This window comes from Calonectris borealis, chromosome 2 (assembly GCF_964195595.1).
Source record: "Calonectris borealis chromosome 2, bCalBor7.hap1.2, whole genome shotgun sequence".
Lineage (NCBI taxonomy): Eukaryota > Metazoa > Chordata > Aves > Procellariiformes > Procellariidae > Calonectris > Calonectris borealis.
In genome coordinates this window covers 115,895,511-115,915,118 of record NC_134313.1, presented here as the reverse complement: position 1 = coordinate 115,915,118, position 19,608 = coordinate 115,895,511, and the positions used below count along the sequence as shown (strand labels likewise).

The window sequence follows — 19,608 nt, the reverse complement described above, 5'->3', positions numbered from 1 at the left end:
TAGGCATATTTTATACTCAGAAAGGCAGGCAAACTATTTTTTACGGTTACATTGTGAGATCAGATCAGTCAGAAATGCTGACTTTGAATTTCTTCAGAAGAACAACAAACCTTCCAGTTCACTGCCTTGACTGCCCTTGTAAAACGGGATAATTGTCTCTGCAAACTGAAGCCATAAATTACTAATTTCACATGGTGAGAGAGGGTTGAATATACTAATTAGTCAAACAGTTGCATTCAAAGTTCAAGCAAGCCAGGCAAATACCATCCATGTATTTATACGTTCTTCTCTCTGGAGCATCTAGATCATTGCCACAGCTTACTGAGAAATATCAAGGCAGGTCCAGTCCCAGTTCTACCTGTGTTGCCTATGCAGACTGAAAGTGCCCTGAAACACAGGCTCCATCCCTTTGGATGAACGCACGGCTTAGTGGGAAAGGCTGCAGCAATGAGACACAGAATAGTAAAACCGCATTGCAGGTCAGCAATCCCTTCCACTTAAAACCTTGAGGATGAGACTGAAGCATCTCCTTACGTTGTGTAAAAATGCCTTAAAGTCCATTTTTGCTTGAGGAGGTCCTTTTATTTCCTTTTTACTGGTAGAGAGCTCCTGTGGGTCAGCCTCGGCTGAATTTGGCTCAGGTGTTGTCCTGGTGGGAAACTGCGCCGGGGGTGCCCCCGACTGCAGGGCAGAGGGTGAGCCTGTCGCTGTGGTGTTTTTGCTGGGAGCTCTTTGGAGCACCATTTCTGAGCACCCACTTCGAGGATGCGCAGTGTCAGCAGCATCTGGAAATGCTTGTTTATTCTGGGCTTTTCTTTCTCCCTTCCAATCAGAGAGTCCGAGCTCGGAAAACAGATGGGATTGTTCTACTAGTAATTGGTCCAGCTGCTGCAGAGAAAATAGAAGGAAAAGCATATTGCAGTAATAAAAATATAATAAAAGGAATCAAGCAGGATACACAAGAGTATATGAGGCATGCCTGCTTCTTCTGCTTGGTCCAAAGAAGATATGCAATATCTGGCAACGGAGATGTTGCCATAAAAAGGAGGAGAAAGGCCTAAAGAACATTTTATTCCAACAGATAGATCTAATTGCCTAATGGAATATCTCCAAATGGACTTCAATCTGTGACCATTGCAGTCTTGACCCTCTAACCCAAGTTTGTCAGGGAAGAATCAAAGACAAAGTAACTGATCCCCCGATCATGTTTTCATTACCTTGCCTTATCAAACGGAGAGCTGTTCCAGAAAAGAACAAGACCAGTAACCATTTATCAGTAATTCTGTAGGCTGACTGCCTGTCACTTTATTCTGGAAATCACAGGACCTTTATAGAGCAGAGGAGAGTACAGTCACTTCTATATGTATGGGCACTTCTCCTGGGTGGTTGAGCTCAAGCAGCATCGTCAAAGAGAAAGAGAGTCAAAGATGTAAACTGTAAGTCTGTTGTCAGAAATCCTCCTATTCTTGGCACTGAAAGGTTTATTTAGATGTACCTCAGAGTTAACACTTTGAACATTCAACAGCAGGACTGACTTTAACCTCTCCCCACATGACCGAGAGCAGTGGCTTGTGCAACGTACCATAAGGATGCCCTCTCTGGCCTGGCAAGCTTCATCATTCAGCCAAAATTCCAGCTCTGCAACCTCCTGACGAACGGCTTGCCGTAAGAGTTGCAGGTGTCTGCCTTCCTCCCTGTAGGGACAGTAGTGAAGGCACACTCGAGTGAGCAGTGAATACCCTCCTCTTCCTCAGCCCCAGCATAACGCCTGTATCTGCCTCCGTTGTGGTCTTGTTTTTACGCATGATCACAGGATACCTTACAAAATAATAAATAACAGCCTTTGTCTGCTTGACTCTCATTTCCTTGATTATCCCAGTTGCAAGATTAAACACATTGCAGTTGCAGAGCCAGCTTGAGTCTGGGCAGGTTTATCACTTTTGATTTATCGCCAGCACAAAAACTGCAGAAATGCCCTACACTCAGGCAGCTCAAAACTGGAGGCCCCTAGTAACTTTTTGTGAACCTGAGGCTTCTTGGTAATCCCTGTGAACTTGGGCTGAGTCCATGAAAAGCTAGTTCAATTTTTCCTGTATCATCACCCCGTTGATCATGAGCACTAAGTACATGGCCTAAAGGGACTGATCTGTCAGAGATCGCTCCCACCTCCTTCCCCGAACCCAGCATTGACCTGGGACACTGAGCTCCAGCTGACTGAGATCTGTTCCTGTGTTCCTATTGCTATTAAAACACAGTAACTGCACACTAAAAATCTAGCCTGCATCTGCGGAACAGTCTTCCCCTTCAAAAGGCTCGTGTTTAAGAGCCTTGAACAGTGTGGAGAGAAGCTGGCTTTCCTCTGAGCAAAAATCACATCACACAATACATTTCTCCTCCACTTGCGGGATGCCCACAGCTGCACCTCACTGACCAGAAGTGCTGTGGTAACACAAGTGACCAGACATGTTGCATGTGCCCACGGGCTGTTGTTGATGCTAGCTTTGGATTTAGGTAAGTGTGTTGGGCTGCCGTTACCTTCCTTCATCTGGCATCGCTGTGGAAAACAGCACCTGCTGTTCGGTCAGGTGCTGTTCAATCTCGTCCAGCTTCTCCTGGAAGCGCTGGCAGGAGCTCTTCATCGCTTCTATTTCATGAAGGGTACGCTACACAGAAAAGCAAGAAGATACCCCACTTTACTACTTTTCTTTGAGCACTTCTATGTCAAGTGCGTTTGAAGCTGACAGCCCGAACGGCATGGGTCCTCCTCTTACCCGCACAACAGGGACTCTGTGAGCAGCTGCCATGGAAGTCCAGATAGCCCTTCAGGTGAGTTTGCACCGGGTGCATCACTCGCATCCCAGTCACCACGTTTTCTCCTAAACCATGTAGGATTAAGTGCTGGCACTACTCAAGCCGGTGAGAATTTAATTTTTGCCATTGAAGAGGAAAAGGACTTTGATCAAAAACCTGACACAATGTGCCAAATTCTGATGTTATTGCACTGTTGTCAGACATTATATTTAAGCAGGATGAGTTGCTATGGGTTAATGATAGGTTAAATTACTGTCCACTGGAAGTTAGCAACTGTTTTGAAAAGGAAAAAGAGGGAGAGAAGGAGAGAGGGAAGATATATAAGAACTAAGAGACAGAAAAGTGTCTTTCCTGATGGTTTCTGCTAAGTGTTACACTGATAATTTCTCATCTCTTACCAATTAGAAACTAGAATTGGATTTATATAACCAAATGCAGACATTTACTGCAACAGATGTACATGCAAGTACTGCAACAGAGCAAATGTTCAGATCCAAAAGTAGACATCTGTAATAGGTCAGAGTATCTATGCCATGACTGAGAGAATTACTCTTCACTGAGAGCAGGTATCTAGTATGACTGATCATCTGCATCTACCCTGATGTAGCCATCTACACCGGGAATGTCTCAAGGCAGGGGAGATGAATGAGCAGGAACGGTACATGAAAAATTATAAGAAGATTTGCAAATTACTACTTTGTAGCACAGGACTAATACAATTGCAGCCCACTAGTGACATCGAAATCTCTAAGTTTCTAGCCACATTAAAGACTTTTCCTTGACTGTTCACATCTTGTTTGGGGCAGTAATGTAGACAGCATCATCCAAATGATTTCGGAGACAATGCCGTCTGCCTTCTGAAAGCATGCTCCCCTATTATGCTCCAAGTGCAAGTTGGCATGTTCCCATCTTGGCAGATTTTGGTCTCTTTTAAGCCATGGGAAGACAGTGTAAGAAACCTGCACTCCACTGCTGACCACTGTAACTAATAGGAACAAGAGACACATTTGCAAAGCATAGAAATGCCTGATCTTTTTGGATTCCTGCAATCATGTCCTTTGATGATCTCTTCATGTTTGTGTGCTTGAATATGTCCCTCAGTTCCAGCAAGGACTGAAACATGAGGAAGCCCTCTCTGCTGAGGGATCAGCCTCAATTGGAGGGCAAAAGATTCTCCCCATGCATTTGAGAAACCTCATTCTCAATCTCCATTTCAATGCAGCTACTATGTCAGGCACACTCCTGCTGTGCGTAACCCAGGGAGAAACCATCCCATAGCAGTACATTAAAAAATCTAGCCCCAACAGCCATGGGATTGCACCAGAAAGGACTGATTAGAGACTAATAGTGGTTTGATAGGGCCAGTCCTGTGACTGCAGCGGAGATGAGCTCTCCTAAGTGTCCATGTGGAGCTCAGCTGGTGCTCTTAATGCTGTGGGTCGGGGCAGAAATCACACCCCACAGATGTGTTATGAGCACCTTCAGATTAAGTGTTGGTTGATTGCTCATTTGCCCCCCACCCCAAACTTTAATCTTGATCCTCAGACAGTTTTCCTAGTGTTCCTAGCGTTCCTAGATGGGAGTGTGTGGGGTGCAAGTGAGCAGTGCCTACATAGTAATCATGATTTCTTCTACCCACTGCCAAATCTGAGCAGAGCGAGGACTTTTAGCCATCAAAAAAATGTGCCCAAATGAGCTTGAAGAGCTCCTGTCATTCAGGTCACTAGGGAGAAGTCAATGGGCCACTTGAAAAAATTCTAGTTGGTTCCTCAAGGCTAACAAAAACTAGAAAGCACCATGCAAAAGATACAAGAGGCACAATGTGTGTAGTTTTGGTAAAAAGTCATGTCAGCCCTTGTAGATGAGGTATGGGCAGCTCCCCTGGCACTGACTCCTTGAGCATATCGCAGAGCACAAGTTCACATAGATTTATTCAGAGTTCAGGCTCAGCAAGGATGGAGGGAGGAACAGTTAGTCCTAATCTCATGCAAGACCTTGTTTAAGGTAAAGTGCATGTAACAGGGCAAATTTACTGTTTAACAGTTCCTTCGTGGTGGTTGCATTCCCCATGCATGCCCTGGGTAAATGGGACGTAACCTGAGCGAGCTTTTCTCAGTAAAAGATGTAGCAACTACCTTACCTTTAACACAAAACACAAAGTAGGCATAGTTGTAATCTCTACAGAGTGGCTAATATTCAGTAAATTCACTCACTTACTGCACAGTGACTTGGGTATGGAGCCATATCCCTAAGAACAGACCTTGGAAAACAGTACGGTGCAAAGCCTGTTGCTCCCACATTCCCTGTCCACAGACTAGAGGAGACAAGTCACCATTAACCCCCGTTAGAAGAGGGATAAAATAGAAGTCAATCAATGAGAAAAGGCTTCCCACTCAGCATAAGGCACTGATTCACTGCCATCTTGTGGCAGCAGCAAGATAGCTGGCAAAAGGCGTATTTTCCAATATGCTGTTCAAAGACAAGACATGGCAGATATATATATTCAGTGATGTGGCAGCATAAAACTCACCAGTTTCACTTTCTGGAACTTTTATCTAATAATTTTTTTCCCCAATTTGTACAACAGTTCAAGTTTCATTTCCTTATGAAGAGCAAAGAGAAGAGGAAAAATGGAAACTCCTGCAAACCAGCAGGAAGATTGCTGCTCCTTCCACATTTTTCTCAGGACGCAAAAGCCACTCCTGACTCCCTTCCTTGCTTTCTTCCCCAACACACCCCAAATCTTTCACAACTTTTGGGAACTCTCAGCAATTCTGAACAAAGAAATAAAAATCTGGTGACTTTTTACTATTGGTATTTTTATTGCAAATATTCATCCTACTGGGACTTTAGATTTAATGCCACCTTCTTATTCTATCATGGTAAAATGGCTTGAGGCTCTGAGAAGTCACAATTCACTTTGATTTAGAGCAGTTGGGCTTATGGTATGTATCTGGGTGTTCACAGTTAGTCTTTAAAAAACACTAAGTAATATAACCTAAATGAGTTCTTAGTAAAAAAGGATTACACTAAATCATATAACCTTGCATTTTCTGCAGTCCAGTAAGTTACTCAGTTACTGTTACTCAGCGGATTCACAGGAACTCACTGAAACTCATTCTCATCTCTCAGCTCTGTAAACTTTGCCACCCAGTTCGCAGTAACCTTTTAAGACTGAACTGATGTACATAAGTTACTAAAAGAAGCAGCCCAACAGAACTGAAGTTACACAGATATGTTTGCCATTTTTGTCCAGAAGGGAATGCTTCTTTCCCCATCCGTTTTCTCAGTTACATTCCCAAGATATGTCTCACTAAAGAAGCGAGCATGGCAGGAGAGAAAAGGAAAAGGCAGCTTGTGCATTTAGCTCTTAAGTGTGTCAGCTGCCCATGCATATGAAGAAACCTACTCACCGGAGCAAGATTACGCATTGCAGCGTCCTGTAGGAGCTTCAGCGTTTTCAAGAGCTGCAGCTCGGTGGAGGCATGGTTTGAGCAGCAGCCCACAGGGCGATGGGGAGAGACACCCATGGGGAAGGTCCACCGGCAGCAGCCGTGGCAGCAGCAGCAGTGACAGCAGCAACTGCCCTGCGCACCCCCAGCGTCGGAGGCTTCACCCCAGTAGTGTGACCTGTATTTGCCACAAAGCATGGTGTCAAGAGAGGCTGATTTTGTCAGATGACTATGGGATGGATGAAGCAGTGGTGGCCACCTGGGTTTCCTGGCATGGATGTCAGTTTGGCTGGAGGTTTCAGTGGTCTGCTTCACACCATCCTTCAAAGCCCCTGGGTCTGACCGTATGAGAGGACCACTCTCAGAGTGGTGCACTAACACGTCAGAGAAGTCCACAAGATCTTCCCTAGCAAGGCTCTCACTGACAGGACCATTTTGCCCTGTGCACTTCACCCTTGAAGTAAACTCCAGCCCTGAAGACATCTGAACAGTAACAGATTTCAGAGGAGCAGAAGCCATTTCACCATTTTGGACAGTGTCTCCCTGTTCTGATTTGTTGGCATCTAACATCTCCCCTACGCTACCAGTCTCTTGACCTTCAGATGAGCTTAATCCAGGCCCTTCCGCTAGGCAGGAGGGATGCCTCCAAGATACTTGCAGAGAACATCTTGAAGCGGCACTGCTCCCACTTTGCGCTGCTGAGCCCTGCTGCAGAGTTTCTGGGAGCCCCGTTTTGGGGAAGCATCTTGTATTTTTTGAATCACCATCCATTTTGCAGAACTTCTGCCTGTTTGTCACCTCATTCACTGCAAGCAGCGTACCATCTTTGCTGACCACTTCCACTCCCCTCCATGGTCCTTTAACATGTCCTGTATGACCTCGATGGGCACTTTCATCATATGCAACTCCAACACCCTTTTCAGTCAGACGCCTCTCACCTTCATCTTCGCTTCTGATTTTGCTCTCACTGATGACTGCAGGGTTTATATCACTCAGTTCAATGAAGGTTACATTCACCTTTTTGTGTTCTGTACTAAAATATAAATGACGATCAAATTCTGAGGAGCTAGGATCTCCTTCATCCTGAGTATCACCCTGAAAACAAGGACTATGCTTTTTTATGCACTCCTCTTTTTCCAGTTGCTTTCTTCCAGTTTTATCCTCTTTCTTGTCCATGTCACATAACATTTCTTGTACAAAAGTCTGTGGCTCGGCATTATAGGCCTGGTACTTGCCATTTTCTGCAGTCAGCAGCAGATGAGTCTCTTCTCCCTGGTCACTGCATGCTTTCGTTGATCTAGGTACTGTCAAAATGCTCTCGCAAGCTGTGATGAAGACCTTAGCAACACAACCATCTAGCTTTTGTTGAAAATTTTGATTTAACATAGGAAAAACTGTCCTGTGTGACAGAACTGTTTCTTGATTGTGGATATCAGAAGTAAAATTAATCTTTCCTGATAAAGATGCATTCTGAAGGGGGAAAAAAACAAAAGAGGAATTGAAATACTATGTTTGTTCTACCACACTGGCTTGCCCACAACTATTTTGCCCTGGGCACCCCTAGGACATCTTTAAATACATCTTTAAATACCCAGTGAACCAAAGAATCAAAGATTCTTGTAATATTTCTTCTCTAATGTCTGTAACCTTGCACAAATCTTGCATTAGTGTGGTGGAAGGGTTGCACAAAGTTCTGAGAAAGCTTCTCGCCTTCTGAGGTTTTCTAGGACAATGAATTTGTTTTCATGAACCTTTCACAACTCCATTATTTTTTTATGTTACTTATACCAGGGTTACAGAGTTTTCATAGACTTACTGACGATTATTGCTCATCTCTTACTTGCAAAACTACAGGTTCTGGCAGCTCCTCCATGAACCCACTGCTGTCTGACTGGCAGCTGCTTGTTCTTGTCACCATCACCTCTGCTGGGGAAAACAAAAGGATGAGAAAAATTAGAAAGAAAGACAGAAAGCAGTACCCAGCCAAAATTAACATAGAGCTAATCAGGGGCACTTTAAGTGTACATTTCTAGAAATATTCTTGATCCTGGCCAGAAATCCACAATATTACTACAACCAGAAAAAATAACAGTGTGCTCAGGATAACTATTGCTGATGTTACTAAGCGTTGACTTATTCACCAGTGTAATCATCAACTGCAGATTTCAGATTTTGATATATTCACACAACACACACAATGTAAATAACCTATAAAGCAGCCAACCACTTGTTTTCCTTTGCTGAAAATGTTGACTTTTGATTGTTAGAACTGGCTCAGACCAAGTCTCATTCATACCTACGTAGTTTCAGTGGCTTCAACCAGGTGACTCCTGCAGAGAAAGGGAGCTGCTGTAGCCTCTCCCTAGACCAGTTTGTCTCTACTTTGAGGCACCGTGTATCACCTTTGTTGTTTTTTGGTCCGAGGACAGGAAAACACAGTAACAAGCAGAGATGATGTAGGGTTGCATGGCAAGACATAAAGGCAAGAAGAAGATATTCTAGATTTACTGCATTTTACTCTAGATTACTAGAAGGTTTCTAATCTAGCAGCCACATCATCTGGCTAAATCAATTCTTACCCAAACTTTTGCAATGAAATAAATTACACATCATTAACTAGCTGATTTCATTAAAAAATCCAACCCTCTTTAAAAGCACAAATGCTTGAAAGTAAACCCTCAGTTATCCTGTACCTCGCGATACCTCTCAACCCTTGCATAACTTGCACTTCATCCTCAGATAATGCCCTCATTCTCAGATAGCTGGCACAAAAACAGAGGCATAGTTGAGGGAGCAGGCTGAGGGAGTCTGCTGAGGAAGGGAAGGGATGGAGACTGAGACACTCTGGATACACTTCCTCTCTTGTTCCTTGCATACATAACCACTACTGAATCCTACAGCTTTTTATCTTCTGGTTATATCCATGAAAATATGACAATTCACTTAGCAGACCCGAGTTATTAATTCTCATTTCTGTGAATTGGAAAATGCAAAAAAAAAAAGTCTACACATTATGTTTTCACACATTAACAGACTATGGGCTTTATTAAATGTATCCTGGGCATCAATTAATGAAAATCACACAATCTATTTGTAGGCAACAACTTAAAATCAAAACCAGATATCATTTTATGGTTTTTAAAATAATTACTTGCATTGTCAGTCCTGGTATCATCATCAGCATATCAGTCCGTCAGTCACTTTCCTATTTCGGGTGAGAAATATGTGGTTCCCATCTCACACATTACAAAATCTGCAGTGATGTTGCTGAAAATTGCCTGTTTTGTGGGTGGTCTCAAAACTCATCCTTGCAGTTTCCCACAAATGGCATCATGGTTCAGCTTCTCCCCCAGGGAGACGGCTCTACAGATTCTCTAAACTTTTTTAAAGCTATTTCAATTACCCTTTGCATCTTTGCCAGCTGTTGCTTCCCATGTGTCAGTCTGGCCTATAGTTTTCCATACATAAAAATGAAGAAAGAAAGGCTTAGGAAAAATTTTGAAAAGCTGAAACGTTTCAGCTGCTGTAGTTCCAACCAATTTGAAACTCAAGTTATTGGAGTCTCAAATACTCAATTGTATCCTACAACCATAACAACTGACCTTCAGGCTTTAAAGTTTGCAGAGTTAGAAGACCACACTATCTGCTCACCTAGTGTTTTACTGTGCCTGCCAGTTTTTCTCCTGAGACATGCAGGATACCAACGTAGCTGGCATGCTACTAGAAATCACGTGTAGGGAAAAACCCAGTAACTTTTAATGGAAGAGTAAATGCGGTTAGAATTCATCTTCTGACCTGGTCAAAACCAGGTGGCTGTAGCAGGTTTGACCCATTTATTATGATAAATGCGATGCATCTGTTCCAAATGTGTTTGTGTATTGCAACCACGCACATTTACATTCATGCACTAGCTAGGGAACTACCCAAAACATGTGAAGTGGAGTCCGGGCTGATATTTAGGCACAAGGTGAAACATTGAAGTCTGGATGAAATGTCTGCAGACCAAGTTAATATCACTACAGTTAGGCTAGAGAAGGACCTCCATGTGTCTCCCTGGACTTGCCCTGGAAGGAGGTGTGGTGTGTGCTCTGCTATCATGGCTCTCATTGATTAAACATGCAAGGTGTGTACATAAATCAAGGCTCAAACTACTCTGAAAGGCTGTCTGTATATGTATTTGAAATGGAAATATAATAGGACCTAATGACCATTCTGAGCATAAATCCAGTTTCTACAATTTTTTATGTTAGCAAAATAGAAACTTATAAAAGAGAAGAAAAGTATAGTAGGAGGAGAACCATAGCTCACCTGTGCTTGTTACTGTGATTTCCTGTCCTCAGACCAAGTAATCACCTTCATCTGAGTTAGGTGTCTAATTTGCACCTGCCTACATATTAGATGTGTAATGAACTGATACCACTGGAGTAAAGGCTAAAATTTCCCATATAGCCAGTGCAAAGCGATGTCTCTGAGGGTCTGAGCTGCAGTTCTTTTCCAACTACATTCAGATACCTAATTTAATCATTACATCCCACACTGACTTGCAAGATCCTACCCAGCGTGCCAGGCCCTGACGAAGGTAGGCAGGTGAGGATAAGGAGTTTTTAAAGGATGAGATATTTTTCTGACTCTGTAACACTTTATTCAAAGCCAGTCAAAATTCCCTCGATTTCAGTGGAAGTCTGAATTTAAAAAAAGACTTAGTGAAAATGAATATGGGCCTCCAATTCTAGGTGATGTAAAAAAGCTATGAAGGATTGTCAAAGTGCTCCTACAAGGACTTCAAGCTGAACAACATGCTCGCAGGAGAAACGTGGAGCAGGGCTGCGTCGGGAAGGCAGGTCGCAGTGCTGGCTGGGGCTGTGCCGAAACTAGATTAAACATGATAGCCTTTTCAATTTGAGGCAGCTCAGTTTCAACATATGTAAATATAGTTTGGTTTAATGTCTGTATACCAGAGCCAAATAATGTTTGCATAATGGAGGGCAGCATTTGCATACCGGGGAAACTGTGTTTTGCGTGAAGAGTGGGCCAATCTATCACTTCATTTCCTCCTAGTATCCCAAACAGCGATTAAGTGAGACTGCAAATTAGACCATGCCTGATGCTGTCTTGAGAAGGAATGGAGTTTCCCTCTTTGTGAAATTTTCAGTAATGTTGATATAGCTTGCCAATTGTAACAGCACAGTTTTTCTCGGCAGGTTCTAATGCCCAGCGAGGATACCCATAGCCTGAGTTTCTACTAGGAGATTGACTTTTTGCAGGGGTCCAAAGCAGGTCTTTGCTAGGTTTCCTAGGACAAATTCCTCTATCCACCAGGTCTCTGAAAATGTCCAAGCTGGATGCTGGTGGTGGTTTGTCTCAGAATGGACTAGCATCTAAAGCCCTTTCAGCAGTGGCCAAGGTCACCCTAGGGACACCACTTCTTCACAGCAACAATTCCTTATGTCTTAAATGAACTAAAGTCCTTTAGCAACTGGAAGATTGTCTTTAGGAGGGACACAGGTTGCCCAAAATTTACATAGTTTATTTTGACATTTTTAAAATGCTCTCACCTTTCTCTTTCAAATGCGCTTTTTTTTCTTTTCTGAAAGCAACTGCATTTTTTAATTTGAAGAAGAAAGGTGCAAAAAAATGGGTTAAATCACCGGAACGTTAAGTAAAGCATGTTTTCCTTTCTAGTCTACTCAAACTGCATTTTTCCCTGATCATTTGGTTCAGCCACTGAACCAAAATATCCATTATTCATGTAGCTCTACTCAGTTCTCCTAGTGTGTGGAGACACCCAAACCTGCAGAGATTCTGCAAATACATGCAGAGCATCACACCCAGGAAAGATAAAGTATGTTTGGAGAAGAAGTAGAGACGCAGACCAGTACTCAACTATGAACTAAAAATTACAACTCTGGGCCCTGTGCGGAGAATACATCTGGCTATGCTGGAAAGAGGGAACCTGAGAATCGCCCCTGAAGACCTTGGTGAGGAAAACCTTGGCTCTTTGCCTTTCTGTGCTAATTGAACTGGGAGAGTTTAGCTCCTGCATCCCATTTCTGTTCTGCTTGAATTTTAAATAAAAATAGGTTAGAGGAACTTACTAATCAGGTTTCTGCTTCATTTTGTATCGTATAAGAAAGTACATGCCTTGCAAATCCTAAAGGTCCCACAGCTTTCCAGCCCTTTACTTGATCAATCCAACTTCATTAAGAGACTTTTTCTCTCCCCTTATTTGCATGCAGATACAGTGGCTTCCATTTTCAGCAACCATCAGTGCAGGAACTTTCTGAAACTATTTGGCTCCTAGTTTCACCATTAATGAAAGAATACTCCCTAATTCGTAAAAAAATAAGTGCTGGAGTACAGTTCTGCATTCCTCTGAAGACTCTGCAGCTGTTTTTTTGTGGACTTGGCTGCAAAAAACACAACCTCTCTCTAGTTTCCAGCCTGGAGAATACTTGCAAACTGCAAAAGATGCCATGAGAGCTACTGCACTGCTTGTAAATAATAGCACATTTTTTGCATGTCTTTTGAATCACATTAACATCGATGAATGTACTTCAATATTTATTTTTCTACATCATTTGAGTACGTGGGGAACCATAGGCACAAAAACTTCAAATGCAAGAACATTTGTGCAAATTTGAATTTTAAATTCCCAAATTAAAATCTGGACTGTTCATTCTGTCATAGGAAAAAGCAGAATGGCCAATTGCAACCTAGCAATGCTGTTCAAATTTTAGATTTTTTTGTAGCTATTTGAACGTTGCTAGACATTGATGTGGATAAATATTTCTAAAACTATCTGTTACATACATGGGACTAAATAATGCAGAGAAGCCACAATTTAGTCAAGTATTTTGTAAAAGAAAAAGAAGCCTAAAGGACTTAGAATAAGACTTTTCCACTTCACTGTATAAGCAAAGGCATTTTGCAGTCTCTCACACAAAACTCTGAAGGCATTAACTTCATTACAGCTTAAACACTCAGGCTAAATTCAGCAGGGAAACTAGATCCAGGCTTAAGTCTATGCATAATATTCCCACACCAGAATTAAATGGAGACACAAATATCTCACTGATTGGGACTTAAGAATCATGCCCATTCAACAATACTTGAATTCAACAGTTAGTCAAATGCACTAAGGGATGGAGTGAATGAAGGTGACACCATGTCCCCAGAAGTGCCAGAACTGAATAGATACTTTATTACATTCCGGATGTTTTGTGCTTGTTTCTCAAATACTCAAAAGTGCTCGGTCCACCAAAGCTGCTCAGCATTACGGCTCTAGCGGCAGCATGTGGAAGATGTGAAAGCTCTGATTCTCCAAAACCTTGCAACACACAAGGCAAAAAACCCCAAGAATTTCTGTCCTGCATGACAGAAATGGACTTTGAAAAATGTATTTTCAAACAGTACTTTCAAAATAGATATAGGTTAATTTTGAGTAGTTACAAGATCCTTCCTATTTAGGCATTTCACACTACCTGCTCTGCAAATCAGTAAATCCTTATGTTATCCTTAATAACATTGTCCTGCCTATGGCATCGCACAAAATGACGTTGCAGGATGAGCTGGCTACGTGCTAGAGGAACACATCAGCTGCATGGCACAGTTACAGATGGTTCAGTCCCGTGATGGGAGAACTGCTGCAGCTTACTCCGCTCTCCTGCTACTCGGAGAGGATAGGCACCATCAATTTTAAGTATCACACTCTACTATATGGCCACTAAGAGCTAATAAAACTCCCCTGAAAATATGTATGCTGCATAAGCCACAAAGAACCCTTTTTTAAAGTGATGTTATTGAGAACAGTGGACTTTCTGAAGCTCACTCAACCTTGGTGCACCAGAAGAAATTATTTTGTACAACTTTCAGCATTTTGGGACAAGAAACATTATTATTTATATCAGTTCCCATGTATATGGCAAAACTTGATCCTATGGTAATGTTCCATAAAATCTGCTTCGTTCCCAGTATACTGTGCTCTCTTTCCTTAGTCTGAGAAGTAGTTCCCCCATAGGCAACTGCAGCGATTACTGGCTGTTGACTATGAACACAAACATTTCATTTAGTGCCACTGAAATCCCAAAGGATAAGTCTACTCTTAGTCTTTCTTTTAATATCCCTGCACAACTTCTATAACAACTGATTCACTTTCCACGTTGCAGAAATGGTGATGAACAAGCAATCTGAGGTGAGAGAGATCTATTTTATATTTATTCTCCAGCCAAATGCAATACACCGTTCTACAACTTGCCCGTAAGAGAGATCAGCCCAGAACCGCTTGGCACTGGCGCGGGGCTGCAGCACCGACCCCTTCCTGTACAGCTACAGCTCAGTTTTGTGCTGCGTTTCAGGAGAACAAGCACCAGATGGCAGCAGCACATAAACCACAAATTGTGTTTCCAAAGGCCAGAACAAAACTGGAGTTTTTCTCGGTGTCCTTCTGCAAATTTTATTTTTCAATGACATTACAGCAAAAATTAGATAAACGATCTTATTAGACTAGTCATATTACTTGAAAGCACACAATGCACCCCAAAATGCACCAGATGCAGCAAAAGTTCCTATTCCAAAACAAGTGTAGCTATCCCTTGCTCCCTTTGAATTCAAGGGGAATTTCATGGCAACCATCTAACACAGTATGACTGGGTGAAAATATATGAAAAAAAAAAGCTCTACATAAAGCAATTTCTATTATTAATTGTGCCCCACCATGCTGCTAGGTGCTGTATGAATGGAACAGAACTGTCTATGCTCAGGAGAGCTTACAAAGTGAACAAAACCTGGTTTCTCTGAGGTATTTCCTTCTGCTTGTCAAACCCCAGTTACCTCAGCTCTCACCCAGTCTGCAATGTTGTTCTCCCCATTGCTTTGGGTACCACTGGCATATGGAGGACTTCAGGTATACTTTTCTTTTTGTGGGGGTGGAGCCAGACTCATTGTGAACAAGGTGGGAAAGCCCTGCAGTCCCCACGACTGCAACGACCTCATGTGGGACACGAGTGCATGTATGCTGCACCCCGAGGAGGTGAGACAGGGCCATGGGGGGACGAAAGGTGGCGGGCACATATGTCGTGTGACAGCTACCAATATTTTGCTTCATCTCTACGTTCAGCCTTGCAGTTCTTTAGATGGTTACCTACAGGGTCTGGCTGTCACAGCCATCGTTAGCAGGAGACACGTGCATAGCTCCAGGGGCACTGGGAGTGCACACACCATGCTGCACGTCCTCCTGCCCAGCCTCCTGCTCCTCGCCCAGGGCCCGGCTCCCCACAGAGCTCTGGGTACCCACATCCCCCTGGGAGGACATTGGCCTAGATGCTCTTCGGATATCAGCCATAAGCACTTGAGGGAACCAGGTCACGGAGCATCAAAGACACAAACTGCGCTGGCCCAGAGCGTGACAGAAATAGCTAGGTAGCAAATCTATGTCTATCGTCAGAGCATTCAGCTTCAGTCCTCCTCCAAAACACCCGAGGAAAAAAGCAGTTTTGCACCAAATTCCAGCCAAGTTTTCGGCTTAAGATTCAGTGTATAGTCTAGCATGCTCGTGGCACAGCACAGCCGGCAGGCAGAGCACAGCAGCCTGGAGTGCTGCCCAGGTTGCAAAACCTGTCTGAAAAGCAGGGTAAGAGGGTGCACTGTCAGCTCTCCGATGCTGTGGCTAGACAGCCACGGCTACCAGCACTAGATGATAGCATGCTTTAAAGCTGGTGCGCATATTTACTCATTTAAAACTAGCTTCAGTACATCTGCTGCGCACTACAGTCAGCACCGCGACAGCAGGTATAAATATACTCCTTTGTGAAATGCCTGGGGCTGGTGGGTGGGTGGGTTGGCTCCCTCTTTCACTCTCTTGCATTACAGGTTGTCCTGAGCTCGTGTGTAGAAGGAGGTTTGGAGAAGAACTGAATTAGCTGATATAATCTGTTAAGCTACTCATTAAAGAAAAATGAGACCATTTTAACTATTTTTTTGAATGTTCATTTCCCCTCCTCCGCACCCAAATCAGAGATGAGTATGGGCAAGGGAAGAAGCATGTTCTCTACCTTGTACATCACTGAAAAGGATGTAATTTTCTGCACTAGTGAACCACCCTGTGCCTCTCTAGAGAGGGTCAGAACTGATGTCTGTGGGCTTTGGTGACAAAGGTTCACGATCCAGAAGTCTCCACCTTTGCCCCTTTCCAGAAGATCCCCAGGGCAATTTGGTGCAAGACTCTTGAAACCCCCTTTAATAGGTTGGCTGGAGGTATAGAAAGTATTTAAAGTAGATGGAGACAAAGGTCAGGTTTGGTAATATAGATCAATATTGTGAATCTCCCACGCTGTCGCCGAGAGTGACGGACGCACCCCTGCAAACTGCCATGCTTGGGAGCAAGGCGTCTGCCTTCCCCGTGAGTCAGAGCTTCCCGTCGTCTCCTGCCTGTCCTACACAAGAACACACTGCCCTAGAAATGACAAAAGTAAAAATGAGTAATCTAAGAGCTGAATTTGACAGGAAAAGAGAGAACACTGTAGGCAGTTCTCCGTGATAAATGATGTTTCTGCAGTCTGGGAGGTTAGGAGTAGTGATGAATCTAGTCAAAACCTGAAATTGCAGTCACTTTGACAATGGTCTTTTATCTCCCCTCAGCTGATGAAACAGCTTCAAACTTTGCCAGGTCCTCCTCCTACTTTTCCTTGAGAGTCAGTATCACTTCCATCTTATTTCAAGGGAGCTTCAGCCAACTGTCATTAATTCAGATTCGTTGCGCTGCCAAATGTCGGGAGAGACGGGTGATGGTTGTGTCTGCTTCTGATGAAAATGAGAGGTAGAGCTGAATGTCATCAGCCTACACTGTAGATCACGTTACATCACAACTTCTCCCAGTAGCAGCTGCACAGAGATAATGAATAAAAAATAAGAGATTGCAGGGAGCCTCATAGGGCTCTCTGCAAGGGAGAGCACCTCACAAAAGGGAGGATGGCTTCCAGCAACCCTTACAGAGACCTTTGAGAAAAATGAGTGAAAAGCCCCTATGTTTTTGCTAGGTCCTGCAACTTCTGCCTGGTCAGCAGTGCCCAAAGCAATTGGGAGGCCAGAACAGGAATCCGGCTTTTGGGTGTTACTTTGTAGAGATCAACAGTCAATTATAATAGCTCTGTTTCCATGGTAATAGCCATTAAACTGTGTTCGGGGGGTCTAAGAGCATCAGGCTTAGTAAGCTTACCTCTGTTTGTCAGTGATATTTTCCCGAGGAGAAATGCTAAGTATCAGCCTGTAGTTGACAAGTATGCAGAAGATCTATGGAATAGGAATCGTGTTTCTCATCCGTAAAGAAATCAAAGTTCTCTAGAGCGTAAAAATACACCCAGGATAACATCAAAGGTCCCCTTCTCACAGGTGTCACTGACAGTGAGGGGAATCAACACTCTCATAGCGGCCATGGCAAAGCAATGTGGTGCCATCAGAAAAAGTATGTGCGTTCTTACAAAGCTGCCTCAAAGCCTGAGCTGGACATGGGGTTAGGATTTGGGATTTTGAATTTTGCAGCAAGGTTCAAAGGGTCAGGTTGTCAACTGGAAAAATTAGTATAGCAACATGGAGGTCCGTGACTGCACAGGCAAGGCTCTGATCCTCCTATGCTCTGTTGAGGGTGCGGGAAGAAAAGGCAGAGGAGGAAATACTAGAAAAGACCTTTCAAGATCTCAGCACAACTTTAGCACAACTAGATTTCATTTCAGAAGTTTTCTTGTTTAAAAGGCTATCACTGTTAGTCTAAACCGGTATCTCTTAGGGATTTGGTTGTCAAAGTTTTCCGTTGTCCTCCTGGATACCTAAGGTGTTTTATGATTTTTTTCCCCCTAAGATTTAAACAACAGCAGGTTTTGTAACTTTCACTGGGCCATCTGCCTTAAGTATGTGCATATCCTTTCCCACTAAGATGAATCAGCTTGCTGCAGTAGGACCTAAAATATGACACATACGTGCCACGAAATGTTGTAAATGTGCAATGACTTTTAGGAATGTACTCATACATATGAAAATCATATAGCCCCCCAAAGCTCCTGGGATGGCTGCTTAGACCTGAGGACTGTGGGCAGCGTGTCCTGACACCACTGGCGGGTGGTACAACCTCCCAGAAGCCATTTCAAAAGCCTGCCAGGCTTCCTTTCTTTGCTGCCCATCCAGTTTCTGTGCTGCTGAACGTGGCGTCACCACCTCCTGGGTCTCCATCTTTATATCCATTGCTGAACTTAGACAGGTGCATGTGCGTGACAAACATCAAGGAGGACTGTGGCAATGCGAAGCAGCCAGGGTATTCTCAAGAGCTGCAGAAGTAAATTGTCTTTCTAGGAAGACTTCTCTGAGCGAACTAGACAACTCAGGATGTTTCTGTACAGGGAAAAGATGCAGGAAGGTTTGAAGACTCATAATTTCACAACTTTGCTTTTCACTTTGCTCTTTTCTTTCAGTCTTTGCTTCTTTCTGGGACGACAGGACTTTCCCTCTGACTTCTTCAGGCTACAAAATGCATTAAAATGATACAGCCTCCTCTTATTCACACTTACAGATCCCTTATGTAAGGAACGGGAACCAATAAGAAGGCCTTTACATGGTTCATGTGCAGAAGATGGGAAAAATATGGGCTGAGGCATCATAAAACAAACGGAGGCAACCTAAAGCGGCTAAAGAAGGTGGATGTCTCCTTTGTGCCAGGTCACCTGTAGAAGATAAAATGGTTGCAAAGAGAGATCTGTCTATTATGGATCTATTATTCATCATGTTTTATGAAGGAAGAACTCATATTTGGTGACTGTATGTGATCATTAACCAATGCCAAAGTTTAACATAAATGTCAGGCAGTATCTACACAAGAGTAGTTGTAGGACATTTTTAAGTTCAGCTCCTGATTTTGATTGCAACTTTAGCAAGTCTTCCCTTTGGCCATGTCTTTGTCTTTCCCTTACCTTTAATCTGTACTTAAAACTAAAAGTCACTGTTATTCATGAAGAAAAAAAGTGTTATGTAAACACTACAGCAAATAAGAAATATGAAATAGGTGTTCACTCTTTAACACTGAAACTAGAGAAAGGTACATGGAAAATCCTGTATTCTTTGAAGCACAAGAACTATACATGCCTTTTCTTCTTGCACTTTTGAAGACATTGCTCCTTCAGTTGCAGGCAGACTTTACAATGGATAATGGATAATAAACAGGATTCACATTCTTGGCACTCAGTCAATTAAAAGAAATACCAATTGCATTCTGCGAATATTCCCATGGTGCCAAACCATCAGAGGAGTTGGTGAGTAGGAGGAGTGAAGGTGTGATAATTGAAAGAATTGCTACTTGATAAGT

At 43.1% G+C, this 19,608-nt stretch overlaps 1 protein-coding gene across 1 annotated transcript in view; it reads right to left on the bottom strand.

The window, feature by feature from the left end:
* Positions 1-497: 497 nt before the first annotated feature.
* The window catches only part of ITPRID1 (ITPR interacting domain containing 1), a 44,662-nt gene continuing 25,551 nt past the window's right edge, over positions 498-19,608 (bottom strand). The window contains 6 exon segments of the mRNA XM_075143036.1: positions 498-527; positions 529-888; positions 1,583-1,694; positions 2,536-2,663; positions 6,225-7,733; positions 8,104-8,189. Coding sequence (XP_074999137.1) covers positions 498-527; positions 529-888; positions 1,583-1,694; positions 2,536-2,663; positions 6,225-7,733; positions 8,104-8,189 — 2,225 coding nt within the window.